The 24,996-nt window shown below is 35.3% G+C and overlaps 1 protein-coding gene across 2 annotated transcripts in view; it reads left to right on the top strand.

Moving 5' to 3' along the window:
- The window catches only part of TAPT1 (transmembrane anterior posterior transformation 1), a 49,247-nt gene extending 24,604 nt beyond the window's left edge, over positions 1–24,643 (top strand). For both annotated transcript variants that reach the window (XM_050895397.1, XM_050895396.1), the window contains 10 exons: positions 1,807–1,942; positions 2,809–2,906; positions 3,060–3,129; positions 11,369–11,449; positions 12,333–12,442; positions 14,046–14,105; positions 15,476–15,544; positions 17,066–17,142; positions 19,640–19,800; positions 22,504–24,643. In XM_050895397.1, coding sequence (XP_050751354.1) covers positions 1,807–1,942; positions 2,809–2,906; positions 3,060–3,129; positions 11,369–11,449; positions 12,333–12,442; positions 14,046–14,105; positions 15,476–15,544; positions 17,066–17,142; positions 19,640–19,800; positions 22,504–22,733 — 1,092 coding nt within the window. In that variant the 3' untranslated portion in view covers positions 22,734–24,643. The remainder of the gene's footprint in view (positions 1–1,806; positions 1,943–2,808; positions 2,907–3,059; positions 3,130–11,368; positions 11,450–12,332; positions 12,443–14,045; positions 14,106–15,475; positions 15,545–17,065; positions 17,143–19,639; positions 19,801–22,503) is intronic.
- Positions 24,644–24,996: the final 353 nt, after the last annotated feature.

Genomic DNA, 24,996 nt, shown 5'->3' with positions numbered 1-24,996 from the left:
GAATTCTGCTGGAGCCTGGAGCCGGCATGTAGGGTTTAGGTAAGTCATATTTGGAAAAGCAAGCAACAATATTGTGTGGTGGGTTTTAATATTTTCTATCCTGTCAGCTATGAAACAAGGGCTGCTTAAATAAAAAGGAAAGCAAAGCCACCATTTTATCTATTAAAACCCTCACAATATTGTGAACAAAAACTTACCAAACTCTAAGCATTCCGTAGTTGGTGTTACTACATCAGGTGTAATTACTCAGTGGGTCATCACAATGAGCAGGAACCAAATAATGCAGACCGCCTTAATTGACAAAATTTAAAAGCCGAAAACAATACCACTGTAAATATCTCTCAAACTGATGGGGTTTTGAACTTCAGATTTTTGATAATTCATCAGCTCATGGTTTTGTTCATTTTGTTCATAGGTGATGCTTAAAGAGTACCATATAGTACAGTTTACTTGAGTCATCCAGTAAAAACTTGTTTTAATTCAGCCTTCATATTTTAGGAAACTTCAATAAATGTTGGCTTGAATAAGTTAAAGTGTATGACCTCTCTCTCTTCAGTATCTTTACCTTTAGAACTCTTAATTAACAAAGTCAGGAAATGATCCCAAATCTAGGTTTACTTATGTTATCCCAAGAACTTATTTTCTAGTTAATAGGTATGGTTCAATATTTGCAGGTACATCGTGTACCTACTTCTATATTGCTACATGTTGTTTTAACATGTCCAAAATTGTTGTCTTACAGAAAGACAGTAAGAGGAAATATCAGGTGTCTTTATTAAGTAGAGATAATCAGTTTTTCATATTTAACTATTTCTGTTTGGTTGAGTTAATAAGCAGTGAAAAATACCTCTTTTTTTTTTTTTTTTTTTTTTTTTAGGCAGACATGTGCCTTGTGGTACCAAATTTAATTTCTGAAGTGCTGTTTTTGTTGTCCTATGCAGCTTAGTTTTAAAATTACTGACCTGTAGTGTATAGGCAGAAAAGTCTTTCCTTGTAATGATCTTCCGTTTTACATGCTTGCTGATGATGAAGTGTTGAGAACTGGTGGAACTCCATGTAACCTTTCTTGCTGTGGTATTGAATTACAAGCTCAGATTGCTGTCCATGTTTTTCCTATCTTTAGAATTACTGCTAAGTTTTTTTTTTTTTTCCCTACTTGTGCATATATTCTTTGGGTTACGCTTCACGTGTTTGTAGTTTTTTCAAACTAATTTTCCCTTTTTGGCAGAATTTCTAGTCCCTGTTGATCACTTGCTGTTGTGTTACAGTACTTTTAATTTTGAATTCTGCTTTATGCAGCGATTTTTATTGAGTATATACTTTATTCCAAGATGAAACAGTACAGCCAAATCTATTTTCAGTCCCTTTTGTACCTGTAAGCTGATGTTATTCCCTATCACACATATGAAATCCACTTTTCATTATTTTTTTTCCCCTATTATACCTAGGGGGATGGGAAAAAACATGTAGGATAGTTTGACGTGACATACGTATTGCTTTACCAAAGGCTGAAGTTTGAACTGTACTTGGATGTCTTCCAAGGAAGCATCTAAGATAACACTATGTGGTTATATATTGTAAATACTGTTGAAAAGGGGATAGTAGATTTGAGAGGGAAAGTAAGCAGCTGAGTATACAAAAGGAACAGTATCACTGTGAAATCCAAAGTGGAAATGGAATGAACCAGAGATGGAAAGTGATAAATATGTGAAACTTTTTTTAGGTTGAGCTGTATTTACAGTGACATATTCATGTGTCGGAGAGAAAAATACTGCTTTAAGGCAGTAAAAAGTTCTTCTTGTTTAGGTGGCTGATCGTCTGTTTTCTTCATTTGGACAAGATATTTTGGATGCTCTTTATTGGACAGCTACAGAACCTAAGGAAAGAAAAAGAGCTCACATAGGTGTGATTCCTCACTTCTTCATGGCAGTGCTGTATGTCTGTATCCTTTTTCTTCAATGAATTGCAAAATTTTCTAAATTAAATTACACAGTAATTGCTCTGCATTATTTTATTTTAATATATTTGAAAAATTGATAGTATTCCTAAATCAGTGTTCCTTTACTTTCAAAGTAAGATTGCCAGTACTCCAGGTTTTCAAAATGAATGGAAAAAAAACTTTTAACCTGCTTTAAAAAAAACCTTCATAATGGTATTCCACTGCAGTAGTGGACAGCTTTTTTAATAGCTAATGTGTAGTAAAATGAAAAACAGTAATTGGATAGTTCATGGAAACTTTGATTTCTGATTTGTATTTGAGTATTTTGGGTCACAGGGTCTTGAAGACAGTGAGGTTTTGTCATTTAGTGGAATGTTACAAACACCTAGCTTGAAAACATTTTCTTGAAATGAAGGGATAAACTCATGCATATTCAGGATGCAAATAAGTTTAGTGTGAAGTAACCTTACAGTGAACTGATGAAAATGATCTGTAAAGGGATAAATAGTCCGATAGATGTGGTGATGAATTTAGAATTCTTGTACTTTCCCATTTTCTCTGAAATCTTTAGGCTAATTCTGAATCTTTCTCGGATTTTTTTCCTTCAGGTTGTATTGCTGTTTCTTCTGACTAATGTCATTGGACTCTTTTAGAACAAGAAAAATTAATGTAATTATTACATGCTACAAAGCACTGTGGGTACATTACATAGGTTTAAGTACGCTCTTGCTGTAAATCTAGTTGACAGGGGGATAGAAATTTTTTGTTAAACTTTGGAAACAAAATAGGAAATTTGAGTTTTGGTGCTGTTCAGTACTGTTTTGTAGAAAAATTATTTCCAAATATGCTTCCTTAACCCTGCTGTCTAGTCCTGCATGCTATTCTTATAATGGTTCAAGCAACAACCCTTAATGTGGCCTTCAACTCCCACAATAAATCACTGCTTACCATCATGATGTCCAATAATGTAAGTATGTAGCTTTATTATATAGCTATCTTAATTTTTTTCAGCATCCTCCTTTGTGTATCATATGTCTATTTGCATATTATTTGATTGTCTGATTTGTTTATATCAATTTTTTATCAATAAAAACTAACTAACTGTTTTTAAAAATTGCAGTTCGTTGAAATAAAAGGAAGTGTTTTCAAGAAGTTTGAGAAGAACAATCTTTTTCAAATGTCAAATAGTGGTATGTATAGCTGTGCTAATCAGGAGAAAATGTGAAGTGAGAGGCTGATTTTTTAATATATTCATTTATTTAATATTATTGTTAAAACAGCTTTACCTTGGTGAATTCGAGCATTCTGACTTAAATTCCTCATCTCCCCTATTACTGTTTGGTTCAGTAGGACAAAACTGGGTTTCCACTTCCAGGAACACTGTTTTTGCTGAAATGGCTAGTTTTTATTTGAGGTGCTAAAACAACCTATTGGCTGTGTGCTAAAGTTATTATTAAATACAAATTTCAGATTTAAGTTATGGTATTCAAAATATCCATGCTTTGAAGTGTCTGAAGTCTTCTGTGTTCAAAAAGTTGGCTTTGTAGTGTCCTGTGTTGACAGTGATCTCAGAATGCATGTTGTTTGGCAGTTGTGAGGATGGATCTTGAAATACCCCCCCCCACACACACAAAAAGAATGTAATGATGAAGTAGCTGGCTTATGAAGGAGATACCAGAGATGATTGTAACTTTTGACATGCTATCAAGATAATAGTAGAGGGTACTTAGGAAACATGTTGTGCTTCTGGCACTTCTTACCTGTATTGCTGCTTAGTATGAAATTTGGGAACTCTTATTCAGTGTGTCTCATGAGGAAAAGCTGTTACAGGTATCCTTTGATGGACGTTCTTTCTAATACTGATATCAGCCATCTGAAATATTTGTTGCATTCTTGGTTTCAAACTAATAGGAGAGATTGCACTTTAAGGTTATACTAGAGTTCTTTGCTTGTAACATTTTTCTCATCTTTGAACACATTTGTTTCTGTTATTTTGTGCATGTTACTTTTTTGGTCAAAGCTATTTATACAGATAAGCAAACAAAATAGAATATATTTTTTCATTCCAACTCCTAGTTTTTTAAACCAGAGAACTCAAATGTTCAGTAAGTCAAAAAAAAAAAAAAGGTAGCTACTTATTTAAAAACAGATGATTCGGATTTTTTTATCTGGAGTTAAACTTTCAGCAGGCTTGCTTCAGGTTTTGAATTCTGGCTATTGATGTGATTTTTGTCTAATTCATCTGCAAACTGCAATGATATTACGTGCAAATCTTAAATGGCAATTGTTTTGTGATGCCTTGGATGAAAGACTATTTACATAAAATCTTAAATATATCATGTAACAGAAAAATTAGCACTAAATTTTAATCTACCTCATAGAAGTTCTTAAAAACCCAAAAACGTGGTCTTCCCAGCCGGGTTGATAAGGTGTTTATTCTGTGCTACTAGTATGTATTTTTGGTTCCAAGATTTAAAATACTTATATTTTTTAAATTAAATGTATTTAACTTTACAGTGAGAACATCTAAAAGTGATGTTTACTAAAATACTGACAGAAAACATAGATGAGTTTTTTCTTAACTTTTCTCTCATTAATCACAATACTCGCAGAAAATAGTTACAAGTATGCACCTAGCTCTCTTACTGAAAGGCGAGGTCTCTTTCTTGATTTAAATGTTGAAATAAATGAGGGACTGCTATTAGAAATGGCTAGTAATTTCTTCCATAAAAAGCACCTGCAATAGTATGCTAGAAGAAATGTATATCAGTATTTTATTGCTAGCTATTATTGTTGAAGACCCATAATAGCAATATCAGGTCTCCCTTTATCACTTGGTGGAAAAAGTGATGCCATTCATTATACCATATGGGGATGGAAGCAGGTGAGTACATACATAGAAGAGTGCACAAAGTGCATAGAAGAGTGCACAAGCTAATATATTCCCTTCAAACAGATAACTTTTCCTAGAATACTTCTCAGTATGATTATAAATAGCGGTGGTTTTCTTCTCATAGATAAATAACGTAGACAGGTTTTTAGAAGAGATTTTCACCTCTTTTGAACTTGAACAGATTTACTGCATCACAGCTTCAGTAAGGATGGATCAGTATTGCTTCAGTTCATGTATTCTGATAACTTTGTTATCCTTTAAATGTTTTGTTTCCTGCAGCTGAAATGGTAGTGCATCTTGCCTTGGCATGCTATGCCAATGCTATATCCTACCCCTGGAAATGAGACTAGTCTGGTCCTGTGGACTGAGCTTCCAGTTAGCCTTTGGAGTGCCTTTTGCGTCCTAGAACACGATATGCTTAAACTGCATGCCTGGACTGAACTAAACTGCTAAAATAAAGCACTAAATGTAGGTTCCCCCATATATTTTCCACCTTTCTCTTAGTTTCTTCCAGCTGTTTTCTCAGGTCTGCAGTCTCTGCTGTAGGGCAACATGGCAACAGTAGCTGATTAAGCTTAGACAGACTGAATGGATGCCCCCTTGTCCCACCTTTTCTGGGACTCTGCTCAAAATATTGCTGTTGTCTCAAACACGCGGTTTAAATTCAGTGAAAAGGTACTGATTAGTACACAGAAGCTAAATATACTAATTCTTGGGGGGGAATGGGGGGTGGAAAATAAGCTCAGTCTCATAGAGGTGTCTGAGGAACTTGTCATGAATAGGTGAAACTCCCTTCTTATTTAACATGTTAATCAAAAGAAAAATATGAACTAGCAGAAAAGTAAAATATCAATGACCTCAAGAGTAGACATTGTGATCAAGAGAAGTTGCTACAAATAGAAATCAAAAGCGAGTAAACTTGTGAATAGAAGCGTGAAAACAGAAATGAACTTTCAGTTGTACTTTCTAAGACATGTCCTATATCGTGCATTGAAATACCTTGCAGAGCTCTGCATGGTATTGAAGACGCTATGTAGTAAGACACCAGGATATGAAGTGCCACCAAGCTACCAGTTTAGATCTGGAAATCGTGAAATCATTTTCAGGTGGCACTGTGCTCAGCACTGGCTTGTGAAGAGCGAGCTGATGTGTGGCTGTACTATTTTTCCCGCTATTTCCAGTTCTGGACTTCATGTCAGTGGAGTCAGTGATCCTTCTCACCTTTGTATGGCCATTTAAAATTCTGCTGTAACAGTTAATTCATTAAAACTTCAGGACTAAAAGAACTCTGAATCATCTACATAAAAACTAATTCAACAGACCATGAGATATACATTGGTTACACAGTTATCTAATAAAACCAAACCTATTATCTTTTAGGTGCAGGAGGTCAACAAAGATCTCAGGGTTTGTATAGCTGCTTGAGATTGCAGCTACAGAATCTGTGATTTCAACCATATCGGTTCCTGCAGCTTTGATTTGTCAGCTGCAGCAAAACTACTTTCACATTGTCACCCTGACTTTTACAAGGAAATTTATGTACACCCAGGTAATCTAAACATGGTGGCCATTGGAAAAGACTTGTATACAGAAGACGTAAAACCTTCTATTTGTTGTAGCAGGAAGCAATATTTCCCTAAATTTAAATAGTACATTCTCTTTTTGAAATAGGTATCTGTAAGCTAATTTTGTAGGGTTCAGGATTAGTGAATGAGGAGACCAAAATTATGAAGAGAAGCTCTTTCATCATTGTTGAGAGCCCAGCATGCTGCCTTCCTTTATGCTTTTAAATGTCTTATTTTAATTTCAAGCTGTGCTCTAAACTAAATTTTTCACAAAACACAATTGTACCTCATATGAAGAAATACATTAGGTGCAGCACATTACGTTATTTGCTTCAGTTGGCTGTTTGGCCAGATTATTCCTTGGTTTTTAAATCTCTTGTCTCAAAAATTTAACATATTTATTCTGAAGCTTTAGGAACTTCATTTTTTTTCTTCATATTACTCTTTTTTTTTCGTTAATTCTGTTCTTTCTACTTTGTTCCCAATTTATAAGTCTCTTTGGCTTTGATCAAAATATTGAACAGCATTTATTTTTACCTTTGGTTTCTGGAATTCAAACTGCTTTCTCCTGTGGCTTTAGTTTTTCTAATACAATTATTCTAATCCAGTTGTTTATTTTAAGGATGAGGGATTTGGGGGCAGGAGTACATTTAAGAAAGGTCGGTGCCTCCTTGATGATTCCTTGTTCAGTCTTTGATCCTTTCTTGTGCTCTGGTCACTTGTTAAGAGGTAGTTGTCACTAGACCTATGTAGGATTTGCTGAGATGTAAACCAAAAGATCTTGTTTCACTTCTTACACACTATGATTTATAACCAGCTTTTGATCTAAACATATAAACAGTGGGATTAACATGATCAAAATTATTTTTTCCTTCATGATTAAGGATTCCTGCATGATGTGTGAGGGAATCTGGAAGGAAATAACTAGGTGTTCTAAAGACTATTTTCTGCCCAGGTGAGTAGAAGTGCCACTTCTGGATCTCTGTTCCTGAGATCTCACTGACCTTCTTGTTAATTACCACTGCAAAGTACCCGAGTTCTTCAGAGTTCAGGTCCTTCCTGAATGAGTTCAGTAATCAATTGTTTGGGATGTTGGCTAATTAATTACGCTAGTCCATACTAGATGCAGTGCTGTCCTAAGAACATCCTTTATTTCCAATTACATCCATTTCTGTAGTCTTTTACATGTTTTTTGAAAGTGATGATACCCTCTAACACATTGGCAATTAAACTTCAGGTCTCTTTTGCTATCAGTCCTTTAAACTGAACGTCTCCTTTTTCCACAAGGATTTATAGAAGGGCAGAATGTGTTATTAATGTGGGCATAGAATTCCGTTCAAATTGGAATGGCAGGGTTGATGTAAGTGGGGCAAACGTATTTAAAATCTGATTTGGCTATGTGCAATCCTTTGGGCTTTACTTCACAGGACCAACATAAAAAAAGTACATCTTGCTTTTTTCCCCTATTGCATTTATGGCAGTATGTGCATTACTGGCTTTGAAATAAATGTTTACCACCTCTATTCATATGACAACGCTAATAGGCGCACATAACTTATCTTTATGGAAAAAGGTATATTGTGGTTAGATTTTGACACATGACCACTAAATTCTGATGTACTAAGTCTTGGAATATCTGATTCTTCCTTTCCATTTTCAATATACTGAAATACATATTTTAAAGGAGACTGAAAAGCTTTACTTGTATGTAGTCATTTGCACCACCAGTGGATGCATGGAAGCACAAGCAAATTCAGTGTCATCTTTCAAAGTAGTCTAAAGAGTGTGTATATGGGGAGTATATAGTATGTGTGGCCAGGCTTCAGGGCCAGCCCTATTAAGAGTAGAGTTTAAGCATGGTATTAGAATGCAGTCTATGCATGGTATGTGCTGACAAGAGACCAGTCAGGGGGATAAGTATATCTGAATTAGTGGTAGATGTCAGTTCTTCAACACTTAGGAGCATAAACAATGAGAAAGTAAACTTCTTAATCATGTGCTTGTGGAGGTAGCTGAAGACGGTGTAAAATTTCCTCAGCCTGTTATTTTGGCTGTCATTTAACCCTATCTTATAATGGAAAGGGTTATTAAAGCTACACTGTATTCTAACTGAAAAACAGTTTGTGATATGCTTATCACCAACACTTTGTGGGATATGTTCAAAACTGAGTTGAAATGGCGTATATCAATGTTATTAAGGATTGTCATGATGGAGAATGAAGAACAGAGATCCCTTTTTCTTCCCACTTTACTCTTCGTCATACTAAAGCAAAATAGAGACATTTCCTTTTGTCAGTACCTGCACTCTCTATAACTGAACACTAATGCTGGTGGTTTGTCACTGTTTCCCAAGATTCACAAATATAGTAATTTACTTTCCCTTTGTTCTTCTTTAAGAGCATGATGTCCGTAAGTGTGAATCTAGGGATGTTATTCTGTAGTTCACCACATCATCTAAGAAGTGGCAATACATGGTACAGGAAATTCCCCTCACCTGTTTAAAAAAAAATACATGTACATATACAACATCAAATTAGTTCATAATAAACAATGAAACGTTATTTGTGCATATTTTGTATTCTGAAATTTTAATTGGGATTTAGGACTGATTACCATTGGTTGTTTTGGATATCCTGAAGCCTTTTTTGTCCTTGTCCATGAGGGTGAGAAATGAAACGAATTTCTGAATCATTTGGGTTTACTGTTGAAGCTGCTGTAAAATGCCCTTTCTCCCTTGCTTGCATCTCTGACAATTGGTTGATGAGAGAGACGAGGATGAAGAGCAGCCGCACTCATTCCTCTCACTCTGAGCGGCCTTGAACAGCTGTGGCAGCAGAGATAACAGATTAGAAGGGAGGCCAGTGAGAACAGGAAAAATAAACAGAGGGGAAAAATAGGTGTCAGCCTGTCATCCAGTCTCAGAAATTAGTGGGGGAAAAACGTTTATTATTACAGCATGAGAGGAGATTTAAGGCCAAAGATATCCGTTCTCAATTTAATCCTGTCGACTGGTGAGCTAACATATACTGAGCAGGTAATAAATGTCTGAAGGATTGGCTTGAGACGTGCTTTAATATTTAGGCCTGAATTAAGGTCTTTACTTCCCACATGAGAATTTCTGTCTATACAGGCCTCTCTGGTATCTGAAGCACTGAAGATGGGATCTGTGTGTTGTCTTAGGCATTGCTGATCAATGATGTGTCATGGCAGTGTGGAAGTATGCAACGTGGGAAATAAAAGATGAAACCTTTTTGAGATTTTGGGCAAAAGTCTGAAAACTCAGTGTTTAATTTTCAAGTTGCTAATGGGTGTGATAGAGAATATAGATCAAGGAATGCTAGACTGCATATTAATCTATTGGTGACAGTGCCAAGCGATATCGCATAACTAGACTTATCAGAAAATACTGTGTTCTGGTAATTTGGACAGTATTTGGTGAATTCAGAAGCATAGAAGAACATACTTGACTTGTTGGAGTGTTATTGGCAGGAAACCAAGAAATTAGGGTTAGGACTTCACCTATGTCCTGGTTTTTCTGGTATTTAAATTTATTTTACTGAAGGATTTCCTTGTGTCTTCCCCCATACATATGCCACTTGTTCTGTTTTGGAAACTTGTGCTTCCTCTGACCCTTCCCCAGCCCATACTGAGAGATGAGTTTATGTACCCCAAAATGTGCCTTTTTACGTGTGTGAATGCAATCTCATTCTTGAATTCTGTGTGCTTTTCATTCCTCTCTCCTGGAGGAGTTGTTCTGTTCTTTTTGCTCCCTTCCTTCAGGCTTGCCAGTATTTTGAAACTTCTTTTTTAAAATGAGGGATATTGTAATACTGAATATAGTAACTGCAGCCATGAACATTGTTGTTGGTCTGTAGTCAGTTAGAGATGATGGAAGCTGCTGACACAAAGTCAAAGTCAAATATTTTTTTGGCCAGCTTGATCCTTGTGTGTTCTTCTGAATATTTCTATTTCTTGTGTTCTAAAACCAGTAGGTAGAACCCCACAGAACATTCGAGGTGCTTAAGGAAATGAACCCTTTGGATTTGGAGATGACTTGCCCACAAAGAAATTACTGTCACGGTTATTAACGGGTGTAACAAGTGATAACAGTATCTTCACAGATTTTCATAATAGTTCTGTCATCTAAAAAGACTTCTTCAGACTTGCTAATTTGTGGTGACATTATGTTTTAGGTTTTACCCCATTTTTCAATAATACAATTTCAGGGAGGTTTTTTAATATATGAAAAAATGTAATGCTTCCTGAAGCAAGCTGTATGGGTCGTTTCTGGAGATAGGGCATCAAAGTAGAAAAAAAGACCCTGCCTAGTCTGGGAGGGCAAGTCATAGGACTCGGTCTCAAGTCAGACTGCTTTTGTGTTATAGTTCTTACAGTTTTGATAAGTGAGCTGATGTATCCTGCTGTTCCCTCTTAAGGTGGGAATGTGAAAGACTAGTAGGAACCTTCTAAATAAGGTGTAATAGTTGTCTTTGAACACTTTTTTTTTTTTTCCTTACTACTGGACCCAGTATATAGCAATTGGGATATCTGTGATCTGTAGAAAATGAAATTTGCCTTGCTAATAACTTGAAATGACAGATGTATTGTCTCCATTTTTGCACCAGGAGGTGCTGGTTCTTTTTGAATCCCACAAGAAATGCACAAACTTTCTCAAGAAAGATGACTATTTTATTAACATATTAGAAAAGGTGATAGCAAGTCACAACTTAAGTCCTTTTTTATGCTGGGAACCCCGAGTTGATGCAGCATTGGATGGACCTCCAGTCAGGCCACAGCATACTGCAGAGATCTTGTCTGTGGTGAGGTTCCCAGCATCCACTTCCCTCAAACCCGATCAAATAATTTGTGGAAGATTGTCTGATCCAAGACTTAATAAATGATAGAACCTCAGAATGAGTAGATATCTATGTATGCAAATAAATGTTGACAGCTTTTTTTTTTTTTAACTAGATATAAAGGAGAGGTTCACCAATTACGTGCTGCTACTAATTGTATGTCTAAGAAATATGGAACAGTTCTCATGGAATCCAGGTGAGTAAACTAGTAGAAAAATTAAATACAAAATGACAAATTCCTGTGCTATCAACAGCTGTACCTCTTGCTTCTTTCCTCAGTCTGAAAGATAAGGGTAGCCAGACATTTAATTGAGGAATCTTAAATTGTGAAATACCTTAGATTCTCATTTTTCTATTTCTGGCTTTCTTATAAGAGTGACTCTATGCTTTCTGCTAGAAGTATATGTTTTTATGCTACAAATGTGCATAGTTATGTTTCAAGTAGTGTCTTGAATGATTTCTTCCTAGCCCTTCCCTTTCCTTGGAGTACATTGAGGATGAAGGATCCCCTAGAGAATTTTATTTTGTGAGGCTAGTGAGATTGAAATTTGATAGAAGATGATGTAAAAATTTCCATTCATAATTTAATATTGATTATACTTAGGATTTTAATACCATATTGAATAAATAGAGTAAAATTTGGATTTTGTTTTATTAAAACTTTGATTTAATGATTTTGAGCCCTGATCTGTGGTGGTGTATTTTGCTTGAATGTTACCAGTCTACCTAAATTTTACCTTAAGCATCTAAAACCACAGGTGCTCTGTGCATTCCTCATACATACTGAACATCTACTACCTAGTACGTGCAAAGGTTGTCCTCCTAGTAGAGATAAAGCTTTATGAACTAAAGGCTTTAGAACCTGATCCCAATTGTGGTGTGATTGTATAGTGCTGATAGGTTTCTAGAACACCAATGGAATAAGCGAGAACTTGCACACTACATGCTGAGTGGTGATGTAAAGTTACAGACTCTTCAGACTCTTGAGGATTTTTCACTGTTGAGCAAAAGTGTTATAATTTTGTTTTGTATACTGGCATCGAAGTAAATGGCCTAACTTGTTTCTTCCCAACCTTCAGATCATCTTTGGGTGTTATTCCCGGATGTTTGCATGGTGGTTGCTTCAGAAATTGCAGTGGATATTGTGAAACACGCCTTTATAACAAAATTCAATGACATCACAGCAGATGTAGGTATCCTGTTTGGAATGCTGAGTGCTATTTTAAGTTGTTGTTTATTTTGCTAATGTTTTTTTTAAATATTAAAATTTATTCCAGTGCAGAAAATGTAAAAATTGTTGTTTTCATATAAAGGATATCATTTGGGAAAGCTTGGTAATTTCCTGATACAATATACTTCTGAGGATCTTTATAATGTGGAACACACACCTCTGCTTCTAAATTAGTAGTTCCAGATCCATAAATTATTGGAAGTGTTGTATAATAGTTCACATAATAACTACAATTCACATAACTGGCAGATCACTTTGTGAAGTGGTCACTAGTTAAATTGACAGAAGGTTACTTGTTCTACAGTCTAGAAAGAGCTTGTACCTTTTCCTAACAGAATGGATTGTAGGTTAAAATTCAGGCTTTAGGAAAAACAGATCTTGTGAGGCTGCTGCATCTCTGTTCTTGCATGTGTGTTAAAGGTGGAATCTGAAATCAGAGATATATTTTTTTCCACTGTCCCTGGAGCACTAGTATGAAGTAGGTTATGTTAGTTTCCCACTCCTGAAATTTCTTAGGCCATATATATTATGCAGTCCTTCTTTTAAAGTAGTAGGTGAGGTTACTTTTTGTGTGTTGTGGCCTGATACATTGGGCATTTGTCTTGCATGTTGTGTGAATTCAAATGCACTTGATAAATTTGTGAAGAGATGAGTTAGTATTTTTTCACTATTAAAACCACTTTTCAGGAAATGAGATCAGAACTTTGAAGTGCTATCTTTTTCAGCATCTCTAAAGTAACTACATTGTGCAGTGTGGAAACAGGTTTAATAGATGTACTTAATAAGCTCCCTTATGCCAGAGGCATTTATGCGTGCCCTACTTCCATACAGAGAGAGTGGAAAAGAGCAATAATGCAGTCATGATAGCCAAAAATGTAGCATGCTTCAGTGTGCTGAAACAGCTGGAGGGTGGGGGTAGTGAGTGACAATTTTGCAAGGTTTATTTAACAAACTTGGTATTTTTTGTATGAAGTTCTAAAGATTTATGGTTGCTAGGTCAGACTTTTTCAGAAGTTTTGAACACCTGCAGTGCAAGTTGCCCTGCCACTTATCCTTAAAACAGATGCTTTTCTGTCTTAATATGCAGAACTGTTTTAAAGAGAAAGAAAAGCTTCATTCATCTTCTGATACAATTTGCTTTTTTCATAGGATCACTTGCTTAGTATATAAGTAAGCTGTTTCATTTGTTTAATTTGATCCAAGTGCTACCTTTCATGTAGCTTAACAAATTATGAACCGTAGGAAAAAAGTAAACATGATTTCTCTTACTTTGTGTTTCTGATGATCCTCAAATTCAGTAAATGCTTTATAAAGTCTCTCAATTCCAAAAACATAGCGTAGTGTTGTTTGTTGTATATATACGCAAGTTACTTGATCGCAGAAATATAGGCTCATCTATTGAAGGGTGCAATTAGACCTCAGAAAAACTAGCTTTGACTCCTTCAGCCTGTGCATAAGTGTTTATAATATTTTCACAGAAATATTTTATTAATATCTCTGTTGCTTCTATAAAGTGTGATAACACATTAATCACACATCTGATGTGCTGGATTTTTTCCAGGTCTACAGTGAATACAGAGCCAGTCTTGCATTTGACCTTGTCAGCAGTCGACAGAAAAATGTAAGCCTGAAAATAAAGGCATTTTCTTGTATTAAATAACATAATTGTTATGGGGGGATATTGGAACAAATACTTAAAGAAATACATACAGAACTGTTACACTCTTACAGCACTGAAATTCTACTCTGCTTTTTTTAATAAGAGATAACAGGAATATTTCCTTGTGATTTATATTCTTTATCCAGTTGTTCAGGTCAGTTCAGGCTTTATGTAATATATTGTTGAGAAGTCTCTTCCAAATACACTTATAGTCAGGGGATGGTTGTAACAACTTTGACATTTTTGAGATATATGGGAAGTCAGTAAGCTTAACAACATGTTCTTGAGATAATTCTAAATTACTGTTCTTTTCACTTTATTTTAACTGTGTTGGATCAAAATACATTATTTCTTCACAGACAGCATGCACAGATGTATAGGGATGTTTGTACCATGCATGTTACTGTTGTGGCATGGGTATTTACAGAACACACAGACTGCTTGTGTTTTTCATTAGTACTGTTTTTTGTAAGACTATTTACAGCACACCGTTCCTGGATGAGTCTCTTAACTATTAGCGAGTGCTCTGGATGAGTGCTCTAACTATTAAGTGAACTTTATTATAATTTATGTAGTTTTCTTGAGTATGTTTAATAGCTGTTGCTAGGAATGCAGTAGTTATACCTCATAAAGAAGTTAGACACCTTCAGTTACAAATAATTAATTATTAATAATTCGTTAATTTAAAAAAATGGTTTATTAGTTCTGAAAACTCCATTACTTTCCCTAGGGATCCTCTGTGGAAAATGAAGTAGCATCATATAGACACTAACGTTGGCATGATGTTCAATACAACACGAAAGCTGTCACGCAAAGTAGTTGTGTTTTGAGAGTTCAAATGTAAACATATTTTCAAAATGATTTTAACATGATTATCCTGAGGCTAATCATAGATGTTTGTAGAATGATTTAAAATTGCTAGTGTGATGGATAATTGTTCTTTTATCCCTGTTGTGGGTTTTTCTGTACAATATTTAAGGATCAAAGTCAAATTAATACAAAAATCTCTAAGCTAGTAATAATGTAGAGATGAAATATCATAGCACGGTTGGATTCAATGTCCTAATTGCTCTCGATTTAGAGATTTGTATTATACTCCAGTTGCTCTTGATTTAGATCACTGAAGCTAATCTTACTGGTCATGGTAGTATTACATTTTTGTCTGAGAGTACAGCTGTCTGCATTTGAATTTCAAAATGTGAATAGGTACACTTTATACCGGCATAGTGTTTGTTAGCAGGGATTGATTCTTATCTAGAGGGTGTGCCAAGCTAAAATAAGCTCATTCCTTTGCACAATAGTTCATTATTCTTCCTCTTTTTTTTCCCTAGGCATATACAGATTATAGTGATTCGGTTTCCAGAAGAATGGGTTTCATTCCTCTTCCACTGGCTGTTTTAGTAAGTTGTATCTTTCCTATCAGTTTTCTGTCAATAAGATCTCACTTTGAGAATATATGCCTGTGAGATAGCTGGCTCATTTTGATGTTTTGAGGATGAAATGATCATCTTAAGTAACTGAAATGATGCTGCAAGGTTGACTTAGCATTCAGTATAACCTATGTCACATACTAATTATGACTTCACGAATGTGTTGCTGTTTATCAGCCTTTCATAGAAAATCCAATATATATTAACTTTATAGAATTTATAAGCACTTGAATTGTAGTGAATTGTAGCAGTGGAATTAAACTACATCTGTGCTTATTAAACATTTATTCCTTTTGGCAATTATCCTGTTCATTCATTCGGAATAGTCAAAGCAGCTGGTTGCCAGAAGGTTAGCAGTAGTGCACTAGTTTTTTTAGGTTTTTCATAGGAGTCCTTGTGGTTGTCCCTGTAATGATATGCTTAATGACGAAGTTTTCTTTTATATGGGGCACCGAGCTTCTGCGCTATTGCAGAATACATGATTCTGAAGTAGTTGACCTTGTTACATGGACATGCTGCTATAAAATGAATCACTTCATTATTGAAATTGTGTTCACATGCTGTCTGTTCTGAATTAACTACTGCAGAATGTTTTCTGTGAGTAGCTGCTCTGACTTTCCCCATACACACATGTAGACAAGCAGTAGTTATCATAATACTGGGAATGTGTCCTTGCTTTGCCAGCAAACATGCTAATTCATTATTTTCCTGGAAGAATATCAATATGAATTAACTTTTAAAAGTAATGCTCTCCCATGGAGATGGGGAAAAATACTATTGACAGGCTTTGCCTAGTTTTTATCCAGGATTTAAAAAAAAAAAAAAAAAGCCAACAAAAAACCAACCAAACCAAAACAACTATGATCATAATCATTTCTTTTATAACTAAAGTACATCCAGTGAGAATTCGACTGAAATGCTTTTTTCAAGTTAATTGTGTTCTGATATGATATCCTGGATACTAATAGGTTTAAAACAAACTGAAGTGCTTTGCTAACTTGGAACCCTAACTGTGAAATACTGAAGTAAAACTGAGATTTCAGGATCATTTGTTACTGAAGCTTGGGATTCATATGCCTAGTCCACAAAGCAATTTTGTATTCAAAATGTTAGCACAGTGCGAAACACTGATTCTGTTTTACTGCATCAGCATCTCTTGACATTTTCCTCAAAAATTGTTAACTGAGCTTCCAGCCCTTGACTTTTGGGGAGATTTTTATTGCTTTTTATTTTACTTGGAAGTCAGTGGTGAAGGAAACATTATCAGACTGTAGTTTTGGCAAAGTTGCAACTAGGTACTAGTATAATACTTATTCAAACCAAAATCTTGAATAGTTAGCACTACCATGGGGAACATTAAAATAAATTTCTGTTAATGTAAATGTTTCTACTTTTGTCTTGAATTTACCAAATAAGAAATGTCTGTTAAAATGTTCTATTAATAATTGTGTGCTATATGTTTTAACTGTTTAATTTTTATCCTTAAAACAGCTCATCAGAGTCGTAACAAGCTCAATAAAAGTACAAGGAGTCTTAGCTTATGTTTGTGTTGTGCTGTTCTACTGTGGGTAAGTAAATGCACACAACTGAAAAGTATTTACCATTATTTGATCAGGTATGTGAAAAAAGCTTCTGTTGATACTTTTAGGTATAAGTGTAAACACAGTTTATGTTCAGTAGAACATAAATGTAAAACACTTATGCTCATAAACTGAAATTGAGAGTGCAGATTGGTCCTTAAGTACTGTAACTGAATTGGGGGATTATAGCCCTCAATAAGTAACTTCAGTAATGAAAATAACAATGGAAAAATGATTGAAAAAATTTGACAGACAAGCACCATACCTCTGCATAAAAGGGGAAATTGAATTCTAAGGAATGAAACTTTCTGTGAAAAGAACTAAAGAGTCAATATGCCAACAAAAATAAGCCGTTTAAGTGCTCTGAGCAGATCATGAATTCTTCTCTCTGGTAGTTAAATGCAAAGTTTCTTCATGTTAGGAAACTGCTATATGAAAAAAAAAATGGAAGGCTTGCCTTTCTGGGAAGGGAGGGGTCAGTAAGTAATCTTAGTGAAGGAGTATAATGTCATATGGAAATTTGTTTTCCAAAACCAATGATAGGAAGTATCTCTTCACTGCCAAATCAGTTTATATTTGTGTTATTCTTAACTTCTCACCAGTCGATACGCACTTCTGAGATGCGTTTAGTTGTACTTCAAATCCCATCTAGTTTGCCTGTCAGGAGGCACTTGCTGTAGACTATATGGGGATGACCAGTTTCTAGGAAAGCTGCGTACTGAACTGTGTCAGCACTTGTTGTCTCTCCGTACTGATTGATATTGGATTCGTCCTGAAATTGATCATAAAGAATTAAGTGATTCAAATTACTGCAGCACAGAGAGCGTGCCTACAGTATTGTGGGAATATCCCTTTCAATGCCCTACCAAGTTGTAACTGAAGGCAGCAAGACTTGCGAAGTAAAAGACTTCTAGATCTGGGGCAGTGGTTCAGCAGGTACACTGGAAGAGAGGAGGCTGCTGTTTTACAACACCTTATGAAAATGATGGGATTACTGCACATTTTTTATCAATAGGTAAACTCTTATCTCTAATCTGACCTTGATCTGCAAAAAAAGTAGAACTTGATCTGATGTGTCTAGTCCACATCAGTGTAGAGACACATCTCTTTAGTGTCGGATAGCTAGGACTTTGAGATATTGCATATAGGCCAAATATTAAAGTGTTAGCCGTATTCCTCTGCACCATACTTTGATTTCTTCCCCAGCATACCACCTGCTGTGCCCATGTTCTCCCTAAAGCGAGCTCTATATAATTGAAAGCACTAGCCCCCTGATCATCACATTCAAGCTGTGGTAAACCAATTCTTCCATTTCTCTAAATTTCTTCTACAAGTAAATGTATTGCATAAAATTCCCTTAAAAGTGCAGTGTACTTTGTTTTTCTGTTTGACAAGTTCTGATTACATTAATGCAGTGAGAGATAGTGAAGCTGCTGCTGAAGTGTGCTTGGGTCACTTTATGATTAAGCAGTTGGACCTGCTCCATGGATCTGTGAATGTTCACTTCAAGTCTTCTTTTTAGTCTGTTAGTGATGTACATAATAAACAGATTTTCAGAGAGTAGAGAATGAATTTAGAGTCTGCATTTTGTTCACTTTTGTTACATAGGTTGATTTGCGTAGAGAGTATTTATATTCATTCTACAGAGAATAGATCACTATTTCCTTGTTCTGTAGTGAGCCTTCACCTGCTTCATCTCTATTTTCACCTCTGGAGTGGACATTGGTTTGCATGTCATGTAATACTAGTAATGGAAATTAAATTTTACAAAGCTCATTTGAGTTGTAAATCTAAAAGTACTTGATGATAGATGAGACCTTCCTGTTCTTCAAATGAGAAGACAGGTATAAAAGGGACTTCAGTGATTTGCTGAACTTTGTGCTGCAAATCAGTGATAACAGAAAAAGAATCTGCCATCAACTGGTCCGTGCTATGATGGTAAAGCAGTGCTCCCTCTTTGGATTTGTTGAGTTTTATGGACCGTCTTTTGTGATGTGAAAAATGACTTGTTATGGTTAGCCTGTAATTTGTGAAAGCTACATGTTTGCTTTCTTGTGGTTCAAAGTCCACTAGTGATCCTTGGCTGGGCACGCTAAGGCTACAGTTTTAACAGTAGTGCATTTAATTTGGACTTGCACTGTTGAGGGCCCTTTTTAGTTCTGTGTTTAAATATTTGATGTATTAAATGGCTGCTTAACTGTCCTTGTAGTCCTTTTGTTAAACTGTGATAAAACTTGATGTTTTTCTCTAGATGCCTTCTGAAGAAAAAAAAAAAAAAAAAGCATTGAATCTGAAACAAATTGTTAGAAAAAGGAAATTATCTTTTGATCTTGGTATTGAAGGGATTTAATTTGTTAGCTAATCCTTCCAAGACAGCAGTAACCTTATGCAATTATTTTAATACGAATAATTGCAGTATGAATAATATGCAATTATTTTAATATGCTAATGCAAATATGTAAACAAATCCTTTTATTTTTTTCAGGTTAATATCTCTAAAAGTCCTTAACAGTATTGTGTTGCTGGGGAAATCATGTCAATATGTAAAGGAGGCAAAAATGGAGGAGAAATTATTCAATCCTGTCCTGACTGCCACCCCAGGGAAGCCGGCTGGCAAACAGCAAAGCATGTTTAAATCTACCCAAGGTAAGACTAACTGCCTCGTTTTGTTTTCAACTGTGATGAAAGTTGCTTTCAGACTAAATTTAATATTGAACCAGATGTATGACATTGTTTGCACAGTAACCCTGTTGCTGGACCTTAATTGTACCATATCACAGCTGTGAACACAAGTCTGTAAATTTAATAAATTTATTGCTTTTAGTTCATACATCTTCTTCTGGTTATAAATGCTCATCTCTCTGATAAGATCCCACCCTGATATGTGGAGGTGATAGAAGCATCAGAACAGTAGCACGCTTTTGTTTGAAAATCATAATCATAGAATGGTTTGGGTTGGAAGGGACCTTTAAAGATCATCTAGTCCAACTCCCTCTGCCGTGTCACTATACAAATAAGTAAATATTTACACGTCATATCTGGCAGGGCTGAAGTTTAATAAGGAAGCAATCTATGCATTCCTTATGGAAATCAATGTAAAACATGGCACGCAATAGGGATAATTACTTGTAGTTGTCATGAACACATTAATGAAAAGCTTTATGAAATCCAAATAGGAATTTCAGCTGGTCTCTACTCACTTCATTTCAAGTCTGTGCAGTGTGGTTTTCTCATATAGGTCCTCAGCATTAGCAGTTAATATATAATTGGAATGGGGCATTATTATATTCCTGTGACACATTATAGAAGGAAACAGAAGCCTTCATTGTTCCAGTCAACTGAATTGGACTGTATATCTTCCTCTGTGAAGAGCTCAATGAGAGCCCTAGAGAACTTAACAGTGAGGCTTTTATTGTGTTCACTCTATTGCTTGCCAAAGACTTGAACAGCTTGAAATGTAAGGTGCTTATTAGTCATCATAGTGTCTTGCCAGCAATAGAAGAGTTAAGAATCTGTCAGTGTTTCAGTCATAAATCTCTATCTCACCTGTGTCAAATCACATCAGGCAGAAACTTGGTGCGGATGTTTATTTTTAAATAGCTTAAATTCACAGAGTTACTTTAGTTTCATGATGAAAGAATGTAATACGAATTGGTCTGAATGTCTTTTGCATTTCATTAGACGGCGATCATAATGATAATGTTTTAATTAAACATTCCTGTACTACACTTGGATATGAGACTTAGTAAGTCATACTTACTTAGATTGACCCTTAAACTTACTGTAAATAAATCCTATTTTTAGCTGAAGCAGCAGCAATTTTATCAGGTCAGTCAGCAGAGATACTTATTTCCTCAAATGGAAACATTTTGATTGAAAAGTAGCAGTCAAAAAGCTTTTGCTGATTTTATTTAGAATATTCTTAACTTCCATCACTGATGAAAAAGCTCAATTTTTAAGAGTTTTTCGGGTTTTTTATACCTTTTAGCAGCTCTTTATTTACTAGAAACATCAGTTTTGTGAAAGAATGACTTTTGCTTTCCCCAGCTTCTGTGTGTTTGCATTATTACTGCTGGGCTCTGCAATATTGGTTAATCCCTGTGCCCCACTTATCAGGTTTTTTCAATACAGTCTCTCAACCCATCTCTTACTAGAATGAGGGTGAGGGAATTAATCTGGTCTGCTTTCTATCAGCTTATAATGTAAGTCAATTTATTTTCCTAAGGGTTTCCACCTCATCCATAGAAACAGTTTAAAATTTTGAAGGATAAAATTTTATACTTGCTCTTAAAGGACGGAAGTTCTAATTACTGATAATCATTTATAGGCTGACCAACTTTGTCTGGAAGCTGCTGGGTTAGAAAACACTTACCTTTGTAACGAAGTTCTACAATTAGCATTACTTGTCTCCTCTCTCGATGCACGTTTAGTACCTTTGACTTGCATAAGACTGTAGAGAGTAATCCATGTACCTTCAAGTAGTAGGTGGTATACTGTGAAGAGATGCTATACAGAAAGAAGTGTTTGTAGTAATTTGGATAGTGCTGCCATTCTGACAAATAATGTTGCCTTGGGCTGGTCTGCAGTACTCTCCACATCAGTCAGATTTTTTCAGATTCCTTTAGAAACAATAACTCAGTCTTTATGAGGAGATAGTAAATAAGAAAAAAATATTTCTTTGTCATTTGCCTGTGCATTTAAATTCTTTAACTGTTTTAACAAAATGTGGAAACAATACATGGATATTACTTACAAATATCTTAGGTTAACGGAGCCAGTGTTCGATTCCACTGAAGTAAGAACAGGAATAAAAATAGACATCTTTAATAGAACTGCTTTAGGAGCCAGTGCTCTTAAAGTGTGTAGCAGTGCATGAGTCATTAGCTATCCCTAGAGAAGCCAGGTTTATTGTACTTATGTAGAGGATTAGGCACATCTAGCTCCCGCTACAGAGATTCCTTTTCTTCATTTCAGTAGAAAATATTTGTGTGATTCACATAAAGTCTGTCAAAAAGCTTTTTGCCTAAGCCAATAAAAATGAATATGTAAACTAGAAGAATGCAGTGTATGTCCTAACATCTGCTGATTATGCTCTTGCTCGTTATCTGAACTTCTGTAGAATTCATTTTCTATCCTTTTACCAAATTAGAAAAGGAAATCTCTTATGGTAAAACTAAGAAGAGGTCGTGGCTTGGTAGTGGCTTCCACAAAGCATTCTTCTGTTGCTTCTGCTGATTTGATGCAGCACACTTTCCCAGACAGCTTTGGATGAATCTGAATGTTATAGATGCACCAGTATGTCTGTGTTAAATTCATGATTATCTTTGTAATTGTCTTCTGTTCCAACAGGAATTTCCACAGATGAAAATGGATCTACATCAGTTACCAATCAACCTATGCATCAGAAGGAGAATACGCCGTCTTTACTTGTAACAAGCAATTCTGATCAATTTCTGACAACTCCTGATGGAGAAGAAAAAGATATAAGCCAGGACAGTTCAGAATTAAAACACAGGTCTTCAAAGAAAGACTTGTTGGAGATAGACAGGTTTACTATTTGTGGAAACAGAATTGACTAAGATTTTTTGGTTTTTTAATCAATGTGCTAAGGATACTGAGCTGTTGGGACAGCAGATGCTACCAGAATGGACAGTTGCCAAAAAAGGCACATAAATATTTATTTAAAAACTTAAATTATTAATGGCAAAAAATATTAATTTCTTTCTACAAGTAACTTGGCTTGGTATCTGGTCAGGTCAAGGAAGTGATCTTTAACTTGCCTCTTGAAAAATGTGGTGGATCGTGAGTCTCTAGCCTGGTGGCAGAGCTGCAGTATCACTTTTCTGGAAAATAGACTGGAAAAAAAGCATAATCCTGTTCTGCATTATGAAACCATGCTTCCAGAACATACTACTTTTCATGAAGGTTCCTCCAGTGTAAGGATATTCCTGGAAATGTATGACAACTTGACTAGAAGTTTGCCTTTCCAGTTACCTTCTTTTATTAAACATCTGCAAGCAGAATTCAAAACTTGTGCTTATATCAACAAACGCGTAAAGCATTGGTACATAAAACAGTAAGTCAAGATAGTTATTCTTGTCAACAAAAATCTTTTCAAGATGTATCTTGAAAATCTTGTAATCAGAATAAAATTTTGCCTTTAAATGAAAGACTTAGCATACTATTTTATCTAAATACTAAGCACCAAGGAAAGATCACAGTAATGAAGGTTCTGCTTAACTGGGCAAATATGAAGCATATTCATTTCTTGTGTTGTGTGTCCTGCAAGGCAAATTATTTATAAAATTATTTTTAAAAGCTGAGGGCTTTTTGTTGCTGTAGGAAAAAATAATAAAGGGGTACTTCTATATGTTGAGGAAAGGCAGTGTTAATTGCAGCAAGCAAGTGTTGCGTTGGAACTGTATGTATGGCATTAACGCAGCAGAAGAGAATACTACACTGCGTTTTGGGTTTAACTCTGATAAGAATGACATCTGTGTATTAACTTGACTGAGAACATGCCTATAGAAGCTCATACTGACAATCAAATCAGAATTATCCATTTTAATTGATAGGTTTTAGCCAAACTTAAGTAGATAGACTAGATCTATAAAGAGCATTTAAGCATTACAATGCATCTTAATTTCTGGTGTGAGATGCCGTTGTGTGAGAATTGATGAAAGATGGTTTGGAATCCTCAGACCAAGAATGGAATAAATTTGAGCTCAAAACTTAGGCTGGAGACTTGTATCAGAAGAGACCCTTTAGTTAATGATAAATTCTTAATACATTGTTGTTAAAACACAGCATTAACTTCAAATGCCTTTCAGATATTTAAGTAAGCACCAGTTTCACTTTCCAAGGGAAGGTGTCATAAAAGTACTTCAGTGCTGAACAAATGAAGACAAAATTTGCTCTTTGCTAATTTCATAATTTGTCGGAGTGGGAAAGCCAAAGTTTATTTGCTTTATGAACATGTGAAAGTTTAATGTGTATGCTAATCCCTGAAACTTGCAGGGCTACAGTAATATAGCAAATGGAGACAGTTGGACAGAGTTATCCTGTATCTGAGCAGACTTGGTAATGAGATAGCTTTGCCATACAGGTTAACGTGGCTTGCTCTGGTGGGAACTTCTTGCTGCAGTCTTTCAGCCTCTTCTCTTCCATCAAGAGTAGCTGGAGTAACAGCCAAAATCTGTGGTTACTGTGCAGGGATGAGAGTAAGAAGAAGAGGACTTGTGCTGGGGAAAAATATGAAATTCTTTAAATTTTGATGTATTTTATACTAATTGGAGATGTTCACACATTGAAATTCAGATTATCTGTCAATTTGGTGTATCTTATTTTTGAATTATTTAGCAGTTGCTAAAGAAAGCTTGGAATTGCTTTCGGGTTTTTTTTTCTGTTGAATTACATTCTGTATCAATTTTATAAGTGCATCTTGTGTGAAACTCAATAAAATCCAATTTTGTAATATTTGTTTAAAAAAGGAAAAGTACAGCGTCGACATTTCTTTTAGTATTCAGAGTTGGTGAACTTGCAATGTATTTGCTTTATGGAAATCAGAATTTAATACAGTAAGATTCTTGCAAATATGGGGCATGAATGTGCATAAGAACATGGCTTTACATAAATGGCTTTACTTCTCATTTATTTCTGTAGCAGTTGGTTATTGCCGCTTGTAGGAAGAAAGTATTGATGCCAACCTACTATTAATTTGGTTTTTAAAGGCAAAACCCATGTAAGTGAGAAAATATTATGTCTTAAGGGAGTTCTAATTTATGTAGTCAGTTACTACAATTGGACTAGCTACACCTACATCGCAAAGCCAAATACAATTGC

The sequence above is a fragment of the Gymnogyps californianus genome, chromosome 4 (assembly GCF_018139145.2).
Source record: "Gymnogyps californianus isolate 813 chromosome 4, ASM1813914v2, whole genome shotgun sequence".
Lineage (NCBI taxonomy): Eukaryota > Metazoa > Chordata > Aves > Accipitriformes > Cathartidae > Gymnogyps > Gymnogyps californianus.
This window is presented reverse-complemented; position numbering and strand designations above follow the sequence as displayed.